The 18,639-nt window shown below is 40.8% G+C and overlaps 1 protein-coding gene across 5 annotated transcripts in view; it reads left to right on the forward strand.

The window, feature by feature from the left end:
• The window catches only part of DPP6 (dipeptidyl peptidase like 6), a 544,191-nt gene that overhangs the window by 473,056 nt on the left and 52,496 nt on the right, over positions 1–18,639 (forward strand). For all 5 annotated transcript variants that reach the window (XM_048324150.1, XM_048324219.1, XM_048323990.1 and 2 more), the window contains exon 9: positions 17,922–18,076. In XM_048324150.1, the coding sequence (XP_048180107.1) occupies positions 17,922–18,076 (155 nt within the window). The remainder of the gene's footprint in view (positions 1–17,921; positions 18,077–18,639) is intronic.

Genomic DNA, 18,639 nt, shown 5'->3' on the forward strand with positions numbered 1-18,639 from the left:
GTTTCCTACTTCGAGAACTGTCTCCACAGCTGAGCCTTGTAGAGCTGGATTTGCTGCCATTCTTCCCAGTTCTTCTCTTCTAAAGGGATCATGGTCGTTTCTTTGTTCACCTGTGTCATTCTGGTGCTGAATGATCCCTCTCTCAGCCAGTTTGTGCTACTGTTTGCATACCAGAAAATCAAGATTGGAATGCCTTGTTTATTTTAGTTTTTATTTTTTGATTTTATTTTTAATGACTGAAAATTTGCTGTGCTGTATTCTCCAACCATAAGAAGTTTTAAGACCATGAAAGTTCTCACAAGTCACTCTGGGGTGGAAAAATTTATTCTATTGCTTTGAGTCACATCAAACAGCACAGGAACACAAAATGCTGCTAAGAGCTAAATACTGTGTTTTATTTATGGTTATTTAAAATACTTCTTAACAAATTCCTTAACTGCGGATTTTGAAGCGATGCTTTTTCACTTTTAATTTTTTTCAGATTTTAGTGAGAGTGGATGTATCATATAGTACAAAAGCAAACTATCAAGTGCTCTGGTTTTTTATTCATAAAATTTCCTGCCATGTAGTGAGGTGTCCTAGATGGTTTTCCAACTGTACTGGCCATATAGATATAAGCTACACCAAGAAATTATTTACTCTTCATCTCACCTGGTACTGATTATATAGCAGAGAACACACACTGCAAATACACTGTTGGGCAGATTATTTGAATTTCAAACTCTTAGCTGAGAAATATTTCCCATAGTTCAGACAAATTTTCCAGAAATGTAGATGTAAAATGAACAATTACAATCTCATTCAGTATGCACAATGCCCTGATTTATATATTAGATACAGATCAGAATCATACAGTTAAGCAGAAGCTGATACCTCTGGCAAATGTACATATTCTTTAAAGTTCTCTGAGTTTTGCTTCAATATTTTTTGAGTGTTTTCACTGACTTAAATAGTTTTTATTCTTGGCTATCATCGATTAAGCCTTAAATCTGTGGCACCTGGCCTGGGAACCAGAGAATAAAGCCTTTCTTCTGAGACCTGGAATAGTTACATTCCAGTCTGAGAAGAATCCACACTTTTGAAAAAGTGCAGAAAAAAATGTTTACATTGTAGTTTAGATGTAGACTTTTGATGCATACTGATTTTAAAAGGTAGTAACTAATAGATCTTGTTTTTTCATTTTATCAGTTTCACAGTCATTTAAAATGAAGATTACAATTCTACTCCTTAGTGTGATTTTAAAAGCATGATCCCTCATGGATCAGCGTTCCTTCTGCATCTGTAATTCCTTTCCAGGCTAAATCTTTTACTGTTTTCTGTTGTTATTGTTTAGTACATACTCCTATTTTTTATTATTATTATTATTATTATTATTATTATATTCCATGCATTCCTTTTAAGCTTGTTTTAAATCATTTGAGACTTTTCTCTTTCCCAATTCTGATGAGGCAACAAGAACAACATAGGCTAAAGAGGAGAAGTACTGCCTTGGAAGGAAGAGGTTAATACTGAAGGGCACATGAATGCTTGTTGGCAAAAGGGAACAGTTCCAGAGTGGTCCTCAAAACTTCATTAGAGATCAGAGAAACATGCAATATTGCATTAACTGGAAGAAAAACTCTTATATTACAGGGTTTAATGTCTTTAGAAATGTTGCAGAGTTTATTTGAAAAATAAACCCAACAAGCCTCTATTAAATTTATTGAGGAAATGGAAAGCAGAAACTCAGAAGACTGTAATTGCCACCTACAAATATGATAATTAGAGTGAATAAGAAGTAATGAAGGAGGAAATCAGAGACAACTCACCTCCTGAGCAGGAAGGTGGAGGTTATAATGCCACCATGTGGTAAGACTATGGAGAGCTGGAGCAGCTCCTCTCTCCATCAGGATTCGAGAAGAGAACTACAAACAGCCAGAAATCTGCATGATTTGCTGGAAAAAAATATAGTATGCAAATGGCATCCTGATTGGAAAGAAGCAATGTGAGATGAAATCCTATTTTGCTTTTGATTAGTGTGTGCCGTCTCTTCGTTGGTGTGTTTGTGGGGGTTTTGACTTGAATTTTAATTCAAAACGCTGTTACATAAAATATTCAGTGGAAAAGTGAGAAGAGTGCAGAAAAGAATAGGAAGAAAAGCTCTCTTTTTAAAATGATGTCATCTATAAGCTTTTTTGAGTACAAAAATCCATCATTCTGTTGTATGTTTTCTTGAAATCATCTCCAAAGTTTCTGCATTAATTTTGATTTTTTCAAATTCTTCTGATAATCCTGGGTTACTTCCCAGTTCTATAACATTTAGAAACATGAGCCTTAGTGTTTCACAAAGTACTTTTTAGAACACACTATATGGAAGTGTAATTTTTTTATGGAAATGCTTCAAGTTCTGCCTACAGCAGGATTTGGGATTCACAAAACTGTGTCAGCTTGCTCTTCCCCCCCCCCAACTTCAGCTGGTAATTCCTCATGGTGTGACAACTGGTTGGCTGTAGAAATTATTAAGATTCAAGAGCATGATTTCACAGTCTGAGTCGGATGAGCTTTTCACAATCCCTCTTTTGATCAGATTAGTGCTGACCCCTGAGCTGACCATCAGCCAAGGGGAGCCGGGTAAGCCTCTCCTCCCAAGGCAGGGGTTGCTGGTGGTCTCCCTGGCTTTCCCTTCAGGCTGCTCTGTCCTGCTCCACTGCAAGGTCTGTTCCTTGTCTTCAGTGCAGCGTGAACCTTTCCCTGATCTGTGCCCCACATCCCTTGCACAGGCCTGTTTGGGTTTATAAAGGGCTTGAATCCATGCTAAATACAGTGGCTGCCTCTGGAAGAGCAGCTCCCCTCCTTAGCACCTCCACACTTGTAGATAAAATGCAAGAAAAAGATTAAATGACCAGCACAGATGACGCTCAGATGTATCTCTTGGTACAAGTCTAATTATGACCTCCACTGAGGTAATTATTCTGTCTTGATCTTAATGTCTTTTTCAAGCATCAATTAATAAAGCTTCACATAATGTCCTGGTAGGACAGGAATTATTACCATCTTTTTAGAAACAGGCAAACTGAGGCACAATTATTGACCTGGTTTTAGATGAGATGAGAGAAATTAGGACACCAAACTGAGGTGAGAGTTTCACCTTAGTCCATAGAAACCAAATAAAGTGCAGAGCACAGTGTGAAAACCCAGATCTGGCTGGTTTTGGCACGTCCCTCGGCTCACCTCCAGCACAGGCCCCCAGCAGGTGCCCTTAAGTTTTGGTCACAGGATATGAGGGATGCACAGCTGGAGAGATGCATCTGTGAGAGTCACTCTGCAGGAAGGCTGGACCAGTCCCCAGTGATTTCCACAGGAATAAGAACCTTTCCAACCCACAGGGCACCCTGTGAGCAGAAGGCAAATGTCTGTTGTTAAAGCTGCCCCAGCTCTGTCAGACTGTTCTGCATCCTGAAGGGACTGATGGACTCTTACCTGCCTTTCAAATCCCAGAAAAAAGGAGCAAATCGCTTCAGCCCTTCCCTTTTTACCCAAATGAATCACAATCATTTGCCTCCTACATTAGTTTTGCTTTTGCTCAAAGTTGAGTCATTGTCTTATATTTGATTTAACAACAATAGCAGGAGAAAAAAAATAGCCATCAGTAGCTACTGCATAAGACTAGATCAAAAGCAGTTCCTTAAAGGAGGCTTTCACAATAGCTAGATTAAAGATTTGAGAAACTGGTAAGAAATGGAGCTGAAGAAAAACAGCTCCTAAAAGCAAAGCATTATGTTTTCATGCTATCTTGCTTTTAAAATTGAAGGCAACAGTCTGAAAACAGGCATCTAAATAAATCTTACTTGAAGAGAATTATCTGGAGATCATTGTATTTATTGCATTTGTTTTGATTTTCCAGCCTCTGCCTCAGACTGTAGGCATGGACATAAAAGATCCAATAACTCATTTTAAAAATTAAACTTCACTTGATTATTGAACTGACCCATCTTAACCCTTAAATTGTCATGTGTTATTCTGGAGTATCACCAGCAGGCTAGAAATGGTGAGAATAGGACAGGAGGCAAGAGCTGTGGCCCCAGCAGCTGAGGGATTTCAGATGCGATAGCTGAGGCTGTGCTGCCCCTTGGAGGCACAGCACAAAGTTGCATAAGCACATGAGGAGAGAAAGGTTTAATTAGGGTGCTTTTAAATGATCTTGTTTTTTAGCTCTGCCTCCTCTCCACTCTTCTCCCCGAACACCCTGTGAATTGCCCAAAGGGCTGTATGTCTGATAAGGGTCTAAAAGCTCTGTGATGTAGCACTCCTTGCCCAGATTATATCGTGTGTGATGATACACTGGAGAAATAATTTTCCAGCTAAATGTTGGTATTTTAGAATCATTTTGTGCTTCTCATCCCTTTTTGCTAATATTTGACATCTGCTATTACTGTGAATATCTCAGCAACTATGGATGAACAGTGGTGGGATGGGAGGGTCAGGAGAAGGTTCAGGGAGTTGATGTGATTATTGTCTGGCTCTGTGGAGTAGGTCTGGGGATTTCCCTGTAAATTTCCCCATTTCAGCAGTGTCAGTGGAGCTGTAAATCTGGCTTGTGAGCACTGCTGATAAACACCAGACCCGGAGCCATGGTGAGAGAAGTTGATGTCCTGCTTGCATGGCCCCAGTGTCAACACACTGAAACGAAGAAGCAGCTCACTTCTGCCCACTCAGGAACTTGGGGTCCTTTTAAAAACTCTCTCTGGGGGATGACCCAGCTAAAATACTATGTTTTTTGAGAAACAACAACACAAGGCTTCTTACGGGACTCCTCTTGTTTGACAGTTTGCCTATGAAATTTGGGCATCTGCTTTTGACCTTGCAAGTGAGAGTAATTTGAAGTGGATGCCGACCTGGCAAGTAGTGAACCAGGAACTCTAGATGTGCATCAGGAATGTTTCAGTGCTTTTGTGAGATTTAAAATTATTCAAGACAGGATAATAAACCCCAAAAGGAGAAATGGTAACTTTAATGGAGTTGTTCTGGCCGTGTTAGCAGAGAGCCTGAGGCTCTAGGTGAGAGGTGGGAGTAGCACGACAGAAGTGCAGTCATAACAACAACTGAGCTGCCTTTTGGAAGGGCTGTAGTGCAGGATCTCCCAGTTACTGAGGTCGAAGTTCATCTTCAGATCTCACAGCACAGCACTGCAGAATGGCACTGCAGCTGAAGGAAGTTGTAGGAAGAGTGGAGAAGCCAAGAGGTGTGTTTTCCTTCATCCCACTGAGACTTCACAATCCAGCCCTGGCAGAGCTTCTTTCCCTGGGAGAGGAAGAAGGCAGCAACATGATGGATCTAGCCACATTGCTTGAAGCCCAGGCTTGTCCCTGACTGAGCAAATTGGGGTTAAAACAGCCAACCTTCTGTTCCCTCCCAGAACTGATGTTCACCTGCATGAACTACTTGCTTGGACTTTGTGGAAATTTCAAATGCAAGTCCACTGAGGGCAGCAAATGCCAGATCGCAAGGAATTTGGCTTTGGTTCCAACAAAATAATTTTCCTGGGACATCCAGAGATGGTTCCTGACTTGCCCTGTACCATGTTTGACCTGATCTTTTTCTGTAGGAGAAAATACACATTTGGGAGCACAGCTGAGTTATGGTTTAGAAGGGAAACAGCCCTTTGCCTTCTACCCTAAGCTAAATTGTGCCTGAAAATGGAGAGTGACTTCTCCAATCTGACTTTACTTCTTTTCAAGCTTTTAGTTTAGCTTAGTGGAAAGAGGGTGTACTTTGCTGACCACTTGAAAAAGGAAAGAAAGTATAAAATCATTGCTTGGCTGCACAGTTTTCCTGAGTAAATGTCTATTTTTAGTCTCAAGTAAACAATGAACCGTGAGTGCATTCACAGAAATTAAAGGAGTGGATTTGGCTCCTTCAAACACATCAGTCCTTATTGGACAAACCTGACAGTTTCATTTCTTTATATCACATTATAAAATAAGAACTGGAATGTTAGTAAGTACGAATTACTACTTATACCAGTTATGAATTTGGATTTAAAACCACATTAAACCATCTGTCTAAGTACAAGGGGCACAGAAAGGTAATTTACAGGCAATTAGTCAGCCAGGTGGTTGTGTTTATAGCAGTATATCATGGTCCCATTTTCAGTTTGGGAACATAAATCTGCAAAACAGAAACCAGATATCCTGTTAGCATTCCTTAAAGAAATGTTCTTCACACTAAAAAAAAAAAAAAAAAACCTGTGTAGTCATGATGTAACCATGCTTTGAGTATTTTCATAACCTGGTGGAATCTTGCTAAGGCTGATGAAGAAGAAACCTTCCACCCAACATGCCAACAACATGATTGGGATTTATAGCTGCAGGCTGGAGCACAAAATCTTCAGGGGCTGGAGGGAAGGACAGCGAAATATCACTTGGAAGCAGCCTGAAGAGCAAGTCACAGCCTCCCTCCCTGAGGAACCCTCCCACACAGGAGTGTTTGTGCCTGTAGGAGCAGGGCTGAGCACCCACCTTGCACTGCTGCAAGTGTTCAGCCAGTCCAGAGCTGCTGGGCTTTCCAGGAGGAAAGTTACCAAGAAAAGATGAAAGGCAGCCAAGGAAGTCTTAGAAGGAAAGGACAATATACATACTAAAATTGGTACCTCTGTGTGTAACCCACATCCAAATACTCCAGGAACAACCTGAGTTAAAAGGCTGGGTTTTTAGTGATAGGTAATAAATGGCAAAGAGTACAGCTCACCATTACTGGTCCTACTCAGCAAGGACAATGATATTTTCTTTGCAATTTCATAACGTTTGCCACCTGAACATTTTGAGGCATTTCAAAACCTATGTTTCATAGTCTGGTGGTGGGAAAGTTCTTGCCAGCTTGCTGTGTCCTGTGGCCCAGCTGTGCCTAGTGCTCAGCAAACACCCCACAAAACCAGAGCCAGGGAACAGTGAAATATTGGTCAGCCATGTCCTCAACACAGCAGTGCTGCTAATGTAATGGATAGTAAAAATATACTAGTGGAAAAGGAGCTGCTATAATCAGTGGTTTTATTTTGTTTGGTTTTTTTGGTTTGGTGGTTTTTTTTTTTTTAATGTGGGAATTGTCCTCAGTACTAAATAGGAAGTTTTTTAAGGGTAGAGCAGGCTATGATGACCTTGGAAATTCAGATTATGCTACGTTAGGTATTGTGATCTGTTGGGTAGATAAAAATGGAGCCATCTCCATCCTGCCAATAAGTGCAACAGATAAAGAGGGGAAAGGAGGGTATTTCTTTCCAAAGCCACCCTTAATCAGCAAAAAACAGCAGACAAAATTATCTTTGGTAGATGGGGATTTGTGCAGTATGGGTTACATTTATTATCTGGCAGGTTATAAGCTGTATTTTAATTTCCGGTATTTGCCTGCTACATCCGAAGGAACAATACGAGCTGGATCCACTGCATGTCATTTATAAGTCTGTGCATGTCATTTATATGGTAATAGGGGAGTTCCCCCTCATCCCCAGTGATTTCTGCAAAATTCTGCATGCTGGTTCTCAGCATATTTAGCTTTCTCCAGCGTAAATTAAAATGCACATTCATGATCATTGAACAAAGCGGGCAGGGATAATTGGTAATTTGAGCCTGTTCTGTACAATGCAATTCAAAGTAATAGTTATAATTTGCAGTTAATTAATCAGGGCTTTTTTCCCCTTAAAATTCTTAATTGCCTTTCTATGATATTGATTTTTAATAAGTTTTATTCCTACCAGTTTTAGAGACAATTATACAGGCAATTTCTTCTCACTGTTACTGCATGGCTCTGTGTGTGTTTATATGTATTTCCATATATTTGGGGATATTTTTTCAGAAATTTTTATATGCTGGCTTATGGATAGAGTTTTTGTTGGCTGAAATTAAAAAGTTGAAAATAATGGAATCAGTGTACGGCCAAGAGAAGCAAGGTACAACAGGGAACAGAAAACTCAAATCAATACAATGAAATTTTTAAAGAATTTTAAATATCTGGGATTCCATTGCCACTATGAACAGTCAGCCTCATCTGGTATTTAATTCACTATCCAATTAAAACTCTCTTTAGAAGACTCTAATTGTTGTAGCTTTAAAGTAAAACCAGCAATCATTAGAGACACAAACTTTGGAGTCTCCAAGGAAATTAAGATGGTCATAAATTCAAAAATAATAATCTTGGCGGATATAGATGTACGTGGGGGTGGTGCCTGTGATGGCAAATACGCCTTGGGCACCGAGCACCCCATGCCTGACCAAGCCCAGCCCCATCCAACCTGACCTTGAATGACCAGGGATGGGGCATCCACCACCTCTCTGGGCAACCTGTGCCAGTGTTTCACCACCCTCATTGTAAAAAACTTCTTTCATATATCTAATCTACCCTCCTCAGTTTAAAACCATCACCCTTTGTCCTGTCACAACAGGCTCTCTAAAAAGCTTGTCCCCATCTTTCTTAAAGGCTTCCTTCAAGTACTGAAAGGCTGCAAAAAATTCTGCCTGGAGCCTTCTCTTCTCCAGGCTGAAGAACCCCAGCTCTCAGCCTCCACAGCAGAGGTGCTCCAGCCCTCTGATCCTCTTCCCGGCCTCCTCTGGATCTACTGGAATTTCCCCACTGGGCATTCTGCACACCAAACCCACGGGGGTTTATTTCCTATCTCACTTTTGGGAGTTTCTAGGCTGTCACTGACAGCTGGAGTTGCACAGACCTGGTTGGTGCCCCTGCCCCAGGGGCACAGATTTCCCTTTACTTTTGTCAGTAGATTTAGGGTCACTGCACACGAGTGAGTCTACAGCTCAAAAATATTGATAAAAGAAAGTATTTCCTGGTAGCAGGGATAAAAGAGATTTTGATGGGTGGACATTATCCTGCAGGGATGTTTGTCTTTTCTTATTGCTTACCTGAGTCCAGAGTGGAGGACCTTTAAGACACACACCCAGGAAGAACAGAATTCTGCTCAACATGCAAGTGCCACAACTCTGATAAACACAGTCAAACCTCACTGATCCATCAGTGGCATAATCTGATTACATACCATTACCTTCATTAATAATAAATGTTCCTGTTATTTTATAAGAACATTTTTTCTGAAATATTGCTGCAAGCTAATTTGAATTCTGTTTTTATCCAGCTCTCTTTCTTTTATTATTCCTTGGTGACTCTATTGATCTCAGTAGTTCCTCTGATTATTCCGTCCTGTAAAATCAGATTCATCCTCTGAGTCATTATTGATCTAAATCTCTCAGTTAGCCGGGTCCTGAGTCACAGTTCAAGTTGAAACCCCTGGGAATATTGCCATAACACGGCAATATATACCCTGAGTGGTTTTTTAATGGCTGTTCAATTACTTCAGCAGTTTAAACCCAGTAAGGAATTAGGAGCTAAACCAAATTCAGTCAGTGTGCTCCAGTTCCCATTTCATGAAGCAGGACTGTATTTTGCAATATTAACTGACATTTATTAGCACTCAGACTAGGTGACTAGCAGGTGCTGCTCAGGGTGAATAAATCATGCAAGCAATTCACATGAAAGACAGCTTGTGCAAGTGCTGATAAAAATCCATGGGGTTGAAGAACCAAGTTCTTTAATAGCAATGTCAGGCTGTTCAGTCTTCTTATCTCTCATATTTCTTTATGAAATGTTAAAAGAGATTGCTTTTGGGCACTTGTGTTCTTGAACTATTGCAATCATCTAATGAATTTTTGATTCAGAGGGTTTTGTGATCACTAACTTTCTTGATATATCTGTAGCTATTGAAATGGATCCCCTGTGTAAAGGCTGGCTGTCCATCTTCCTCCTATCATAAACCCCACAGATTCGTTAAGAAGAACCTGTAACTTTTAATTTAAAGGAAAGGTGAAGTCAAAGCTACTTGAGCAGGTTTGAATAGAGTAATATTCAGCATATAATGAAAGCCTTGGTTTGTCTCACTGCATTGCGCAGATAAGCAAATTGCATTCCCAGCCATAGCAACCTTTTCAGTGGCACCAGAGGGGTAAGGAGCCCTACTTCACCTGGGCCGTGTGAATTCTCTCTGGTCTGGGCCCTTAGCAACTGAGAAGGTATGACAGGACCTTGCAGAGGGCGTTTACCCACGTCAGTGATCTACACTGCAAATTGCTCAGAGGATTTCTGCCAGGAAATGTTTCTACAGATTTAGTGCCTTCAGCTAACAGGCTTTCATGAAGACCTGACAACAGGCTGTGGGTTTAAGTTTGTGCCAGGTGATGGAAAAACACGTTGTTATTATACATTAGTGGCAGACAGCAGTTTGCCACTGCAGATGGGCTTCCTAGATACATTTGCTCTGTGGAGTGACTGCTGGAAACAGGAATAGCTGAGGATAGGATCTCTAATATTTCTATTTCGATATTCAGCCCCCATTTTCATTATTACACATGGACATCCTGACAGATCACAGACCTGCCGGTGTCTGCATGTCAGACTTGTCATCGTGGTCCAAAGATGGTTACTGACACTGAGACTGACTCACACAACCAAAGGACACCTACTAATTGTTAGGAGCTGTTGTGAGCATTAATCATTAATGCTTTTGAAAACTAAGGATTCCTAAGGATGGGGTACAGGTGACAAAAACCCAGAAGGACAGAGAAAGAAGCTTCTAAAAAGAGGAGAGAGACGATGTGGAGGCAACTCAACATTTTTCTGGTGTGTTTTTTTGGAAAGAGAACAGCTTTTATTGCAAATCAGGCCCCAAAAGACTGATGTGCCAACAGGATAGTATTGCTTCGTGTATGACACATGGTAACCCTGCCTGTCTGCTGTGATTGCTCTGGAGAGGTGCCAAACCTCGTGGGGAGTTGCTCATTGCTCCTGCTGGATACCCAGGGTCCATGTGAAACCTGAGGGACAGCTCCTCTCCGTGGCTTTTTGCACCTCAAGTGAGATTTTCAGAGCTGAGTGCACTCAGTGTGTCACAATGTGAAGGTGGCCTGGAGGAGACACTGAGCATTTTCAAATCGTTGAAGACTTCCCTTATTTGTAAGAATACATCTCAGATGACATCTCACACTTGTGTGTATCTGTTTTGTTCAATGGTTGATTGGGGTTTTTTTCTAACAAATCTATTTGTAGGATTGAGGGAGATTTTAAATATTCATGATTTCTTCATTATTACAGTCTGAGCTTGGCCTCCTGTGTGTGTTCTGTAGGGTCTGTAGAGGTGTACCTGAGGATAGGATCAGGCTGGTGTTCAATAAAACCAGCTTTTGAAGTCCCCAAGCACTCAAACAGTAAAGAAGGTCTGGCAGCTGCATGCCAATAACCTTATAAACAACACCCCTATTGCCCTGACTCATATGGCAAATACAGGATCCTTTAGTGTTGGAAACACAACAAATTAGAAGAATCAATGAATCAGGGAAAAAAAAAGCAAAACAAACAAACCACAAACATTAAATTGACAATTTCTAAATGGGGTGAAATTAGTAGCCTCAGAAAATCTCTTCTGTCTGTCAGGAGCTTGATCCCATGTTAACATGATCTCATCCTGCTTCTTGGGGATTGGTATCCTAAAGACTGTCCTAGAGCAGCACTGGTGGATATTTCTGGTAATTGGGACAATGATGAGGAGTCCAGGCTGGAGTGGTCAGGATTTGGCCAGGCTAGCTGGCAGAGTTGCCTCTGATGTGTACACTCTGGCTTTTCTGGACGCTGTTTGCTCTTCATTCCCATGTGTTCCCTCAGGGATCCTGGCCAGGTATTAGCAAGCATCCCACAGTGACTTGTCTGCTGCTGGAGCACTGCAGCTTGTGGTGCTGTCCCCCAGAGCCACCTCCATCTCACAGAAGTGAAGGTGGACCACAGCCCATTTGTGTCCACGTTTGGTGGGGTTTGCCTGTTTGCCAAGCCTGGGCTTGGCTCAGGCCACGCAGCAGCTCTGGGGCCCACGTTAGAGATGTGGAGGTAAGACATGACCTTGCTGACCACACAGAACACAGGAAGAGTGGTTGTCCCCAGTGCCCAGCATGAACCCCCTGGCTGAAATGAGCTTCTCTCCCAGCCCTCAGCATCTGGCAACGGGGAGGCAAAAGCACTGGCCAAACCCTTGCCTGCTGTCTCAACACGATGTTCTGCAGGAGCAAGGGGCTGCCAGACAGCCTGAGCAGAAAACAGTGTGTGTTCCAGCAATTAAACCAGATGACTAAGAGGAGCTAACGATACTTGCATCCCACACCTTCCCTGTGCTTGAGGAGATGCAGAACTCCTGGCTGGGCTCCTTTCCCATGGATGAGGGGCTGCCACCTTCTCATGGCTGCTGAACGCACAAGAGCTGCTCGCCCTCCACGATGAGATTTGGGATCAAGGATCTGGTGTTTATAAAGTGCTCTCTAAAGCAGGTCCTCAAGAATGCCACAAAAGCAAGTAATAGTCTATTCTTCCTAAGCTTGTTGCCTGTCAGTGGCAGAGGAGACTGTGTTCCAAGCAGGAATAAAGGGCCACAGGGATGACCATTGCAGCTGGTTTTTCTTAAGGATCTCTGGGAGCACTGCAGCTCATTTTTCTTAGGGATCTCTTGGAAAATAGCAGCTTGAGAAGGATTGTTGTTTGCATCCAGATTCACAGAATATTCTGAGCTGGAAGGGACCCACAAGGATCATCAAGTTAAACTCTTCATGGCCTAAATGGCCTGTACAGGGATCAAACCCACACCCTTGGTGTTACAAGCACCATGCTCTGGCCAGCTGAGCTAATCTCAGGGTCAGGAACTGTTTAATTGGGCTGAACCCATAGTTTGCCCTCAGCCACATAAATTTTTATATTTTTCTACAAAAGGTTGTTGAATTGTTCAGTGGACCTGCAAAATTGCATTTTTTTTCCACCTGATTCAATTAAACAACTGTGAAAGAGGATTAATTGCTCTGAAATCAATGGTTCTGCAGGGCTGTTGCTGACATCAGCACAAAATAATGTCAACACAGGAAAATGGAGATTGGATATGGTAATCTAAAACAGTTTTATACTATTTGCATACACATAACTACTTTTTACACTCATTTTATACCTATTACAATGATTTAATGGAAGTCAGTGAAGGCCTACACTACAGCAACTGAGAGAAAAATTTGGTTGTATAGAATAAAAGGTCGTTTTCCACAGCCATTCCTGAAACACATGTCTGTAAAAGCCAATGGGAACAATGAGCTTTCCTTAACTGGCTAAAAATACTTGCTTTCACACTGTACAATAGTAATCGATTTGGACATGTGGTTGGTGCTTTGAGATGATGTAGTAATTGATTTTAAAACAGATGGCAGCTGTCAAATAAGCATTTGTATTTATTTGATGTTTCTATGAGAACCCTTGGGGTTTCACTATCTCAGTAGTCTTTGTTTTCTCCTTTCCTAGACCCTCTTGCTGTTCTCTGATCTCTCTTCCTCTCATGTTCTTTTGATGTGTCCTACTGACAATTTCTTTTGAGCTTTCTTTCCCAAAGTAAGCCATTCCCTTTATGTCAGGCTTTAATTTCATTTTGCTTAAAATTCCTTTTTATTAACAGTTTTAATAAAACAGCAAAGTATCTTCAGTACACCAAACACTTCATGATCTGAGCATCAGCTACAGTACATCACACAAACAGAACCATTGGCTACAGTCCCCAGAACAGCTGTGCTTTACCACAGCAATAAATAATACTGGTCCTGAGAGCTTTGGAATCTTAAGCTGCTAATGCCTTCTAATTATTTTTCTATTCTTTTTTTAAGTGATCCAAAAGAGTTGCAGTGGTACCTGTCACACTGTCAGAGGACTTGTCTGTCCAAGCATCTTTGCCGTCTTGTTCAAGTCTCTGTCTCTGTTAACTCAACTAGAAAATTGCAAGTTATTTGTGTCTTCTAATAAGAAGGCCCAGGAAAAATATTTTTCTTCACTTGCAAATTATTTCTTTTTCTCAGTTTTTTTCTCCTGATACCATCTTTTTCCTTTTTTTGTCTACTTCAAAAATTGGAAGAAATCTCTAAGCTACCAATGGATTTCTCAGTCAGTCACTGGTGAAGGCTCCACCTTTTCCCAAAGAGCAAGCCAGAACTTTGCCATTTTCAGCAGAAAGTTAAAATTCACGAATATCACTCAGGATGGACAAAGGCTGCAGAATTAGTTGGATTTTTAGAAAAGCATGAAGAAATGCCCATAGCCATGGCATTTACATGTGCTTGTTAGCAAAGAGGAACTCTAACAGTGTAGAGCTCTTTGCAAGGTTGGGAAGTGGATTTGTCATTGAAATGTCTTTAGAAATGCCCCAATACAGGTTATGGTTCAGGACATTAAAACCATCTCTGTGGATTTCCAAATGTGGTGCATACAACAGTTTTTTTCCAGAGCCTTCTGGTTGCCACTGAGATTGCACAAGATAAAGGCCTGGTGCTTTTCCCTGCACTGAGTCTATCAGGGAAGCCAGAGGTCTGAATGCACTTCACTGGGACTAGTCAGTGCTTAGATAGAGGTGGACATGATAATTAAAATGGTTGAGTTCTATGGCTAAAGGTGCTATACAAGTATTAAAAAGAATAGCCAAATCCACTAGTGAAGATTTTACAGGACTGGGGTGGATATTGTCCATGGAGGAATGAGCCAGAGGGCTTTTGGAGTCTCTTTGAGGCCCATTTCCTATGATTCCTTGAGAAGTTTGTTACCTCAGGTAAGATACAAGTCTCCCATTTCACTGCTCTTGCAAGTACTGCTGGAATTAAATTGCAGTTTGAAACAAGCAGGTGGCTGCTTATCTTTATACACATGCTGGGCTAATTTTTGGTGACACACCTACTAGAAATGTCCACCCAACTTCTGATCCACTGTTCAGTCTTTCCAGGGATTACCCACATTGTATCATAGCTAAATGCTGCATCCAAGCTCAGATTCACCACAATTTGTTACTTGGCAGCTGAGAACCGAAGCAGGGGACTTCTCATTCTTATCTCTGATGGTGAGCAGGAAAGCATCCATCAGGAAACACATCCTTCAGAAGAGATTCCCACTTTGGGCAGCCTGGTTCGCTCTGGGTGCTGCTCAGGTCTTGATTCCAAAGACAGCCACCCATGTAATGCACTAAAGCATCAGCCTTGAATTCAGCTCAGGGAACATTCCTCTCCTCACACCTCTGTTACTGCCTCCAGTTTCTTCTCTCCTCCAGTGACACTGAAGTCTCTAAAATGGATATACACCCTGTTGTCACTGAATATACTCTGACCTGGGACTTCAAATGCTCCTCCTGAGGATCTGTTAATTTAGAAAAGTCTTTGTTTCACACAGCATTGAAATGATCATTCAGTTGGGCCTTATTCAGCTAGAAGGATTAAAATACACATCCTGTAATACTCCCTGAGCACAAACCCATCACTGGCTAACACATGTCCCCACTGCAGTCACTACTCATGAGCAGGGTCATCCAGCTGTTTTCAGAGTGGCTCATTACTGAATGTGCTGACATGGAATAAGCACTGACTTGCCTCAGACCCTGTGCTTGAACCCAGCCAGCAGGTCTGAACAGCCTTTTTCAGCTAAGGGACCCGCACACTTTATTCTCACTATTTTTCAGGTTTGTATGCCCTGTTGGGGCTGGCAGGAAAAACTGTAGAGAAAGAAGGAGCACAGAGCCACCAGGATCTGACTGTGAGGAGCCTCAGCAGCTTACTCACAGCATCCTGACATCATGTCTCTGCATGCTCTGGGGAAGAGAGCAAAAGTTTTTTGATGAGTTACCACTTTATGTTTTTAGTCAGGAGGTCATGGTCTATATAGGTAGGGGGGCTTTGGTGTTTAAGGAGAGCCTGGTTTTTCATACACATGAGGCAGAACCTGAACTAGCTTTAGAAAGACCCAGTAATATTGAATGCAACTGATTTTCAGAGCATGTGCTAAATACAAACACATAAGGAGTAAACTGTCTCCAAGAACAAATTGTCTGCAAATCATTTTTTCTTTCAGCTGAAAGGACTTTCTGGTACTAATCTATTCTATATTCCATAAGAATATTCTCTGGTTTGCTAAACTAACTGATCTCTCTAACAACAGCAAGGTCCTGGCTTTGTTTCAAGGCAAAGGTTCACTCAATTAAATCTCATTAACAGAGGACCACAAAACCTGCACTAAAACCTTTCTGGATGTATGACCTTCAGCAGAACTGCTTCATTAAGTCTGAGATCCTGGAGAAAATGTTTGCTGAATAAAGTCATTCCTAATTAATGTTAAAATGTCAAGGATTCATCTGCCATCCATCTTTACTCCTTTTTCTTTATGCTCTTCATTATCTCTTTAATGGCCAACCAATATAAAAGTCAAAAGCAACATCTTTTAAATGTACATATAACAGGTGGGACAGGGCAGCAGAGCAAATTTGCCAGATGTGCTTTCCCATGAAACATTTCTAACTTCCCAAATATCTTTCCAAAACCTCATTTACATGCTGCCATTAAGCATTGATTAATTAATTTGTTATTTATGAAAACCATAAGTACTGAGGATTAATTTTCCCTTGCACCCTCTCTGATAGTACCTTGAGTTTTATTCCAAGCCATATGCAAGTCTTGATTAACAAAGTGTTTACTTGCCCTGTGATGAATATAATTGTCTATTCTCCAAGGATTGCTCATTCAATTTTTTTTTTTTTTAATTAAACCTTCTCTGGTGAGTTTCTGCTCATCAGACCAGAGGGACGTCCTAGTTGGACTGGGGGGGTCATCAGAGGGTGGTGTAAAAACCTGGTGGGTCTGAACTCAAAAAATCCTCATCTATTTTTCCAATGACCGGTGATGGCAGCAGATATTGGAGCTGCTTAGACCTGTGCAGCAGGACTTCATGGTGAACATTCTGCAGCCTCTTTAATTTTTATTCTCACATTAAAGTAATGGGACCCATCTTCCTGCCCATCAATCTGTACAGCATATGCAAGCCCTTCTGGTGGTTTAAATAGGAATGACTCACATGATATTAAGCCTCTTAATGAAAATGGATTACGTTATTGTCTTTCACAAAATGGGAGGTTTAAAAAAGCCAAGTTAATGTCTTCCAAATGTCAGTAACTGGAGACACTTTGGACCAAGAGTCAATTTTATAGCTTTTCTGCAAATCTGTAAGATGAGTTCATCTTTACAATGAAGGATATTAGATGATATGGAAAGTATTAGAAATTAGAAGTTATTTGAATTTGAATTTAATGAGAACTAGTATTAAAAGTAATTTCACATGATGGCAATATTGTTTTCTCCTTACATACCTGAACTCTGACATGTTTGCATTGACATCTTTCTAAGTACCTTTTCAACGGCAACTATGTTACTGAGATCTCAAAAATCCCAAAAGTCAGTGGTATAAAGGATCAGGCTCTAACCCTGGCTACTTATGGCAAATTGCCTTGCAAAAGCGATTTAAAATACGAAATAGGGATAAAAGTCAAGGTGGTATCCAAGGCATAGACTCTAAGACCTGGTATCTTGTTCTGAAGCCTTTCATAAGTTACAGGAAATTGCTATATTTGTTTATTCCCAACTGGCAACAGAACTTAGGAATATTTAAATAGTTGCTGAAGCTCTTTCATAAGCACTGTTTGAATTGATTGGTACGTGTCTAGTCGGATGTTGTGAACTCTAATCATGTGCAGGACACACGGCAGGAGCAGCAGGGCCTTTTGTGCTGTCATGAATGTGCTTACTAATATGAATAATTTGATGTTTCTTCAGCAAAGGTAATTAAGCCTAATAACCTATAAATACAGAGTAATTGTTATCAATTGTGTTCATTTGTGTATATGGCATAATTTGATGAGTATTTTTGATTGATATTCCTGTGGCATCCTCCCTGTGCTGTGATTAGACTGGGATTTTCGTATCTGCTCTGTTTCATTTATTGCTAAATAGTAATTTACCTCTAATAGCCCTTTCTTTTTTCTGTCCTCTCTCTTTTTTTTTTTTTTTAATTAGAGGAGATCTTGAAGACTCACATTGCTCATTGGTGGTCTCCTGATGGTACCAGGTTGGCATATGCAACAATTAATGCCTCCAGAGTCCCCACCATGGAGATCCCGATATATACAGGCATCATTTACCCTACTGTTAAAACATATCATTATCCAAAGGTAAGGGGAAATAAAACAGTCAGTCCTGCTGTTCCGTTGAAATAAATAATTGTTTCTTTCCAGTAGACTCAGACAGGAGACTAATAATGCATGCTCACAGGCAATGAAAATAAACACATCCAGGGCAAGATCAGCTGTTCCCCAGTGAGGGTGGTCTCCATTACTCTTTAGCTGCATTTGTAAAATTGCAGTTTTCTGGTTCTATGAGAATTAGTAATTCTATATACAATGAAAATAAAATTTAAAAATCCTTGCTTTTTACGCACACAAAAGCAATTTTGCTTCCACGCTGGAATGGATGGAAGTTGGATGGTGTCTGAGAGTTTGTCTCCAGGATGGGATTGTTGGTGTCTGTGGGTTTGGAATTTCTATATTTCAATATTTGGATATGTTTATATTTAGATATATTTCTATATTTAGTTTTTATATTGATAGATAGATAGATAGATACACACATACATACATATATTCTTTATTTAGATATATTTTCTTCTGTATAGAAGGAAAATGTAGTATTTGGGCTTCCTTAGAGTATCCAGGATGGCCTTATGTCAGTGGAGTCA

Source organism: Corvus hawaiiensis, chromosome 1, assembly GCF_020740725.1.
Source record: "Corvus hawaiiensis isolate bCorHaw1 chromosome 1, bCorHaw1.pri.cur, whole genome shotgun sequence".
Taxonomy (NCBI): domain Eukaryota; kingdom Metazoa; phylum Chordata; class Aves; order Passeriformes; family Corvidae; genus Corvus; species Corvus hawaiiensis.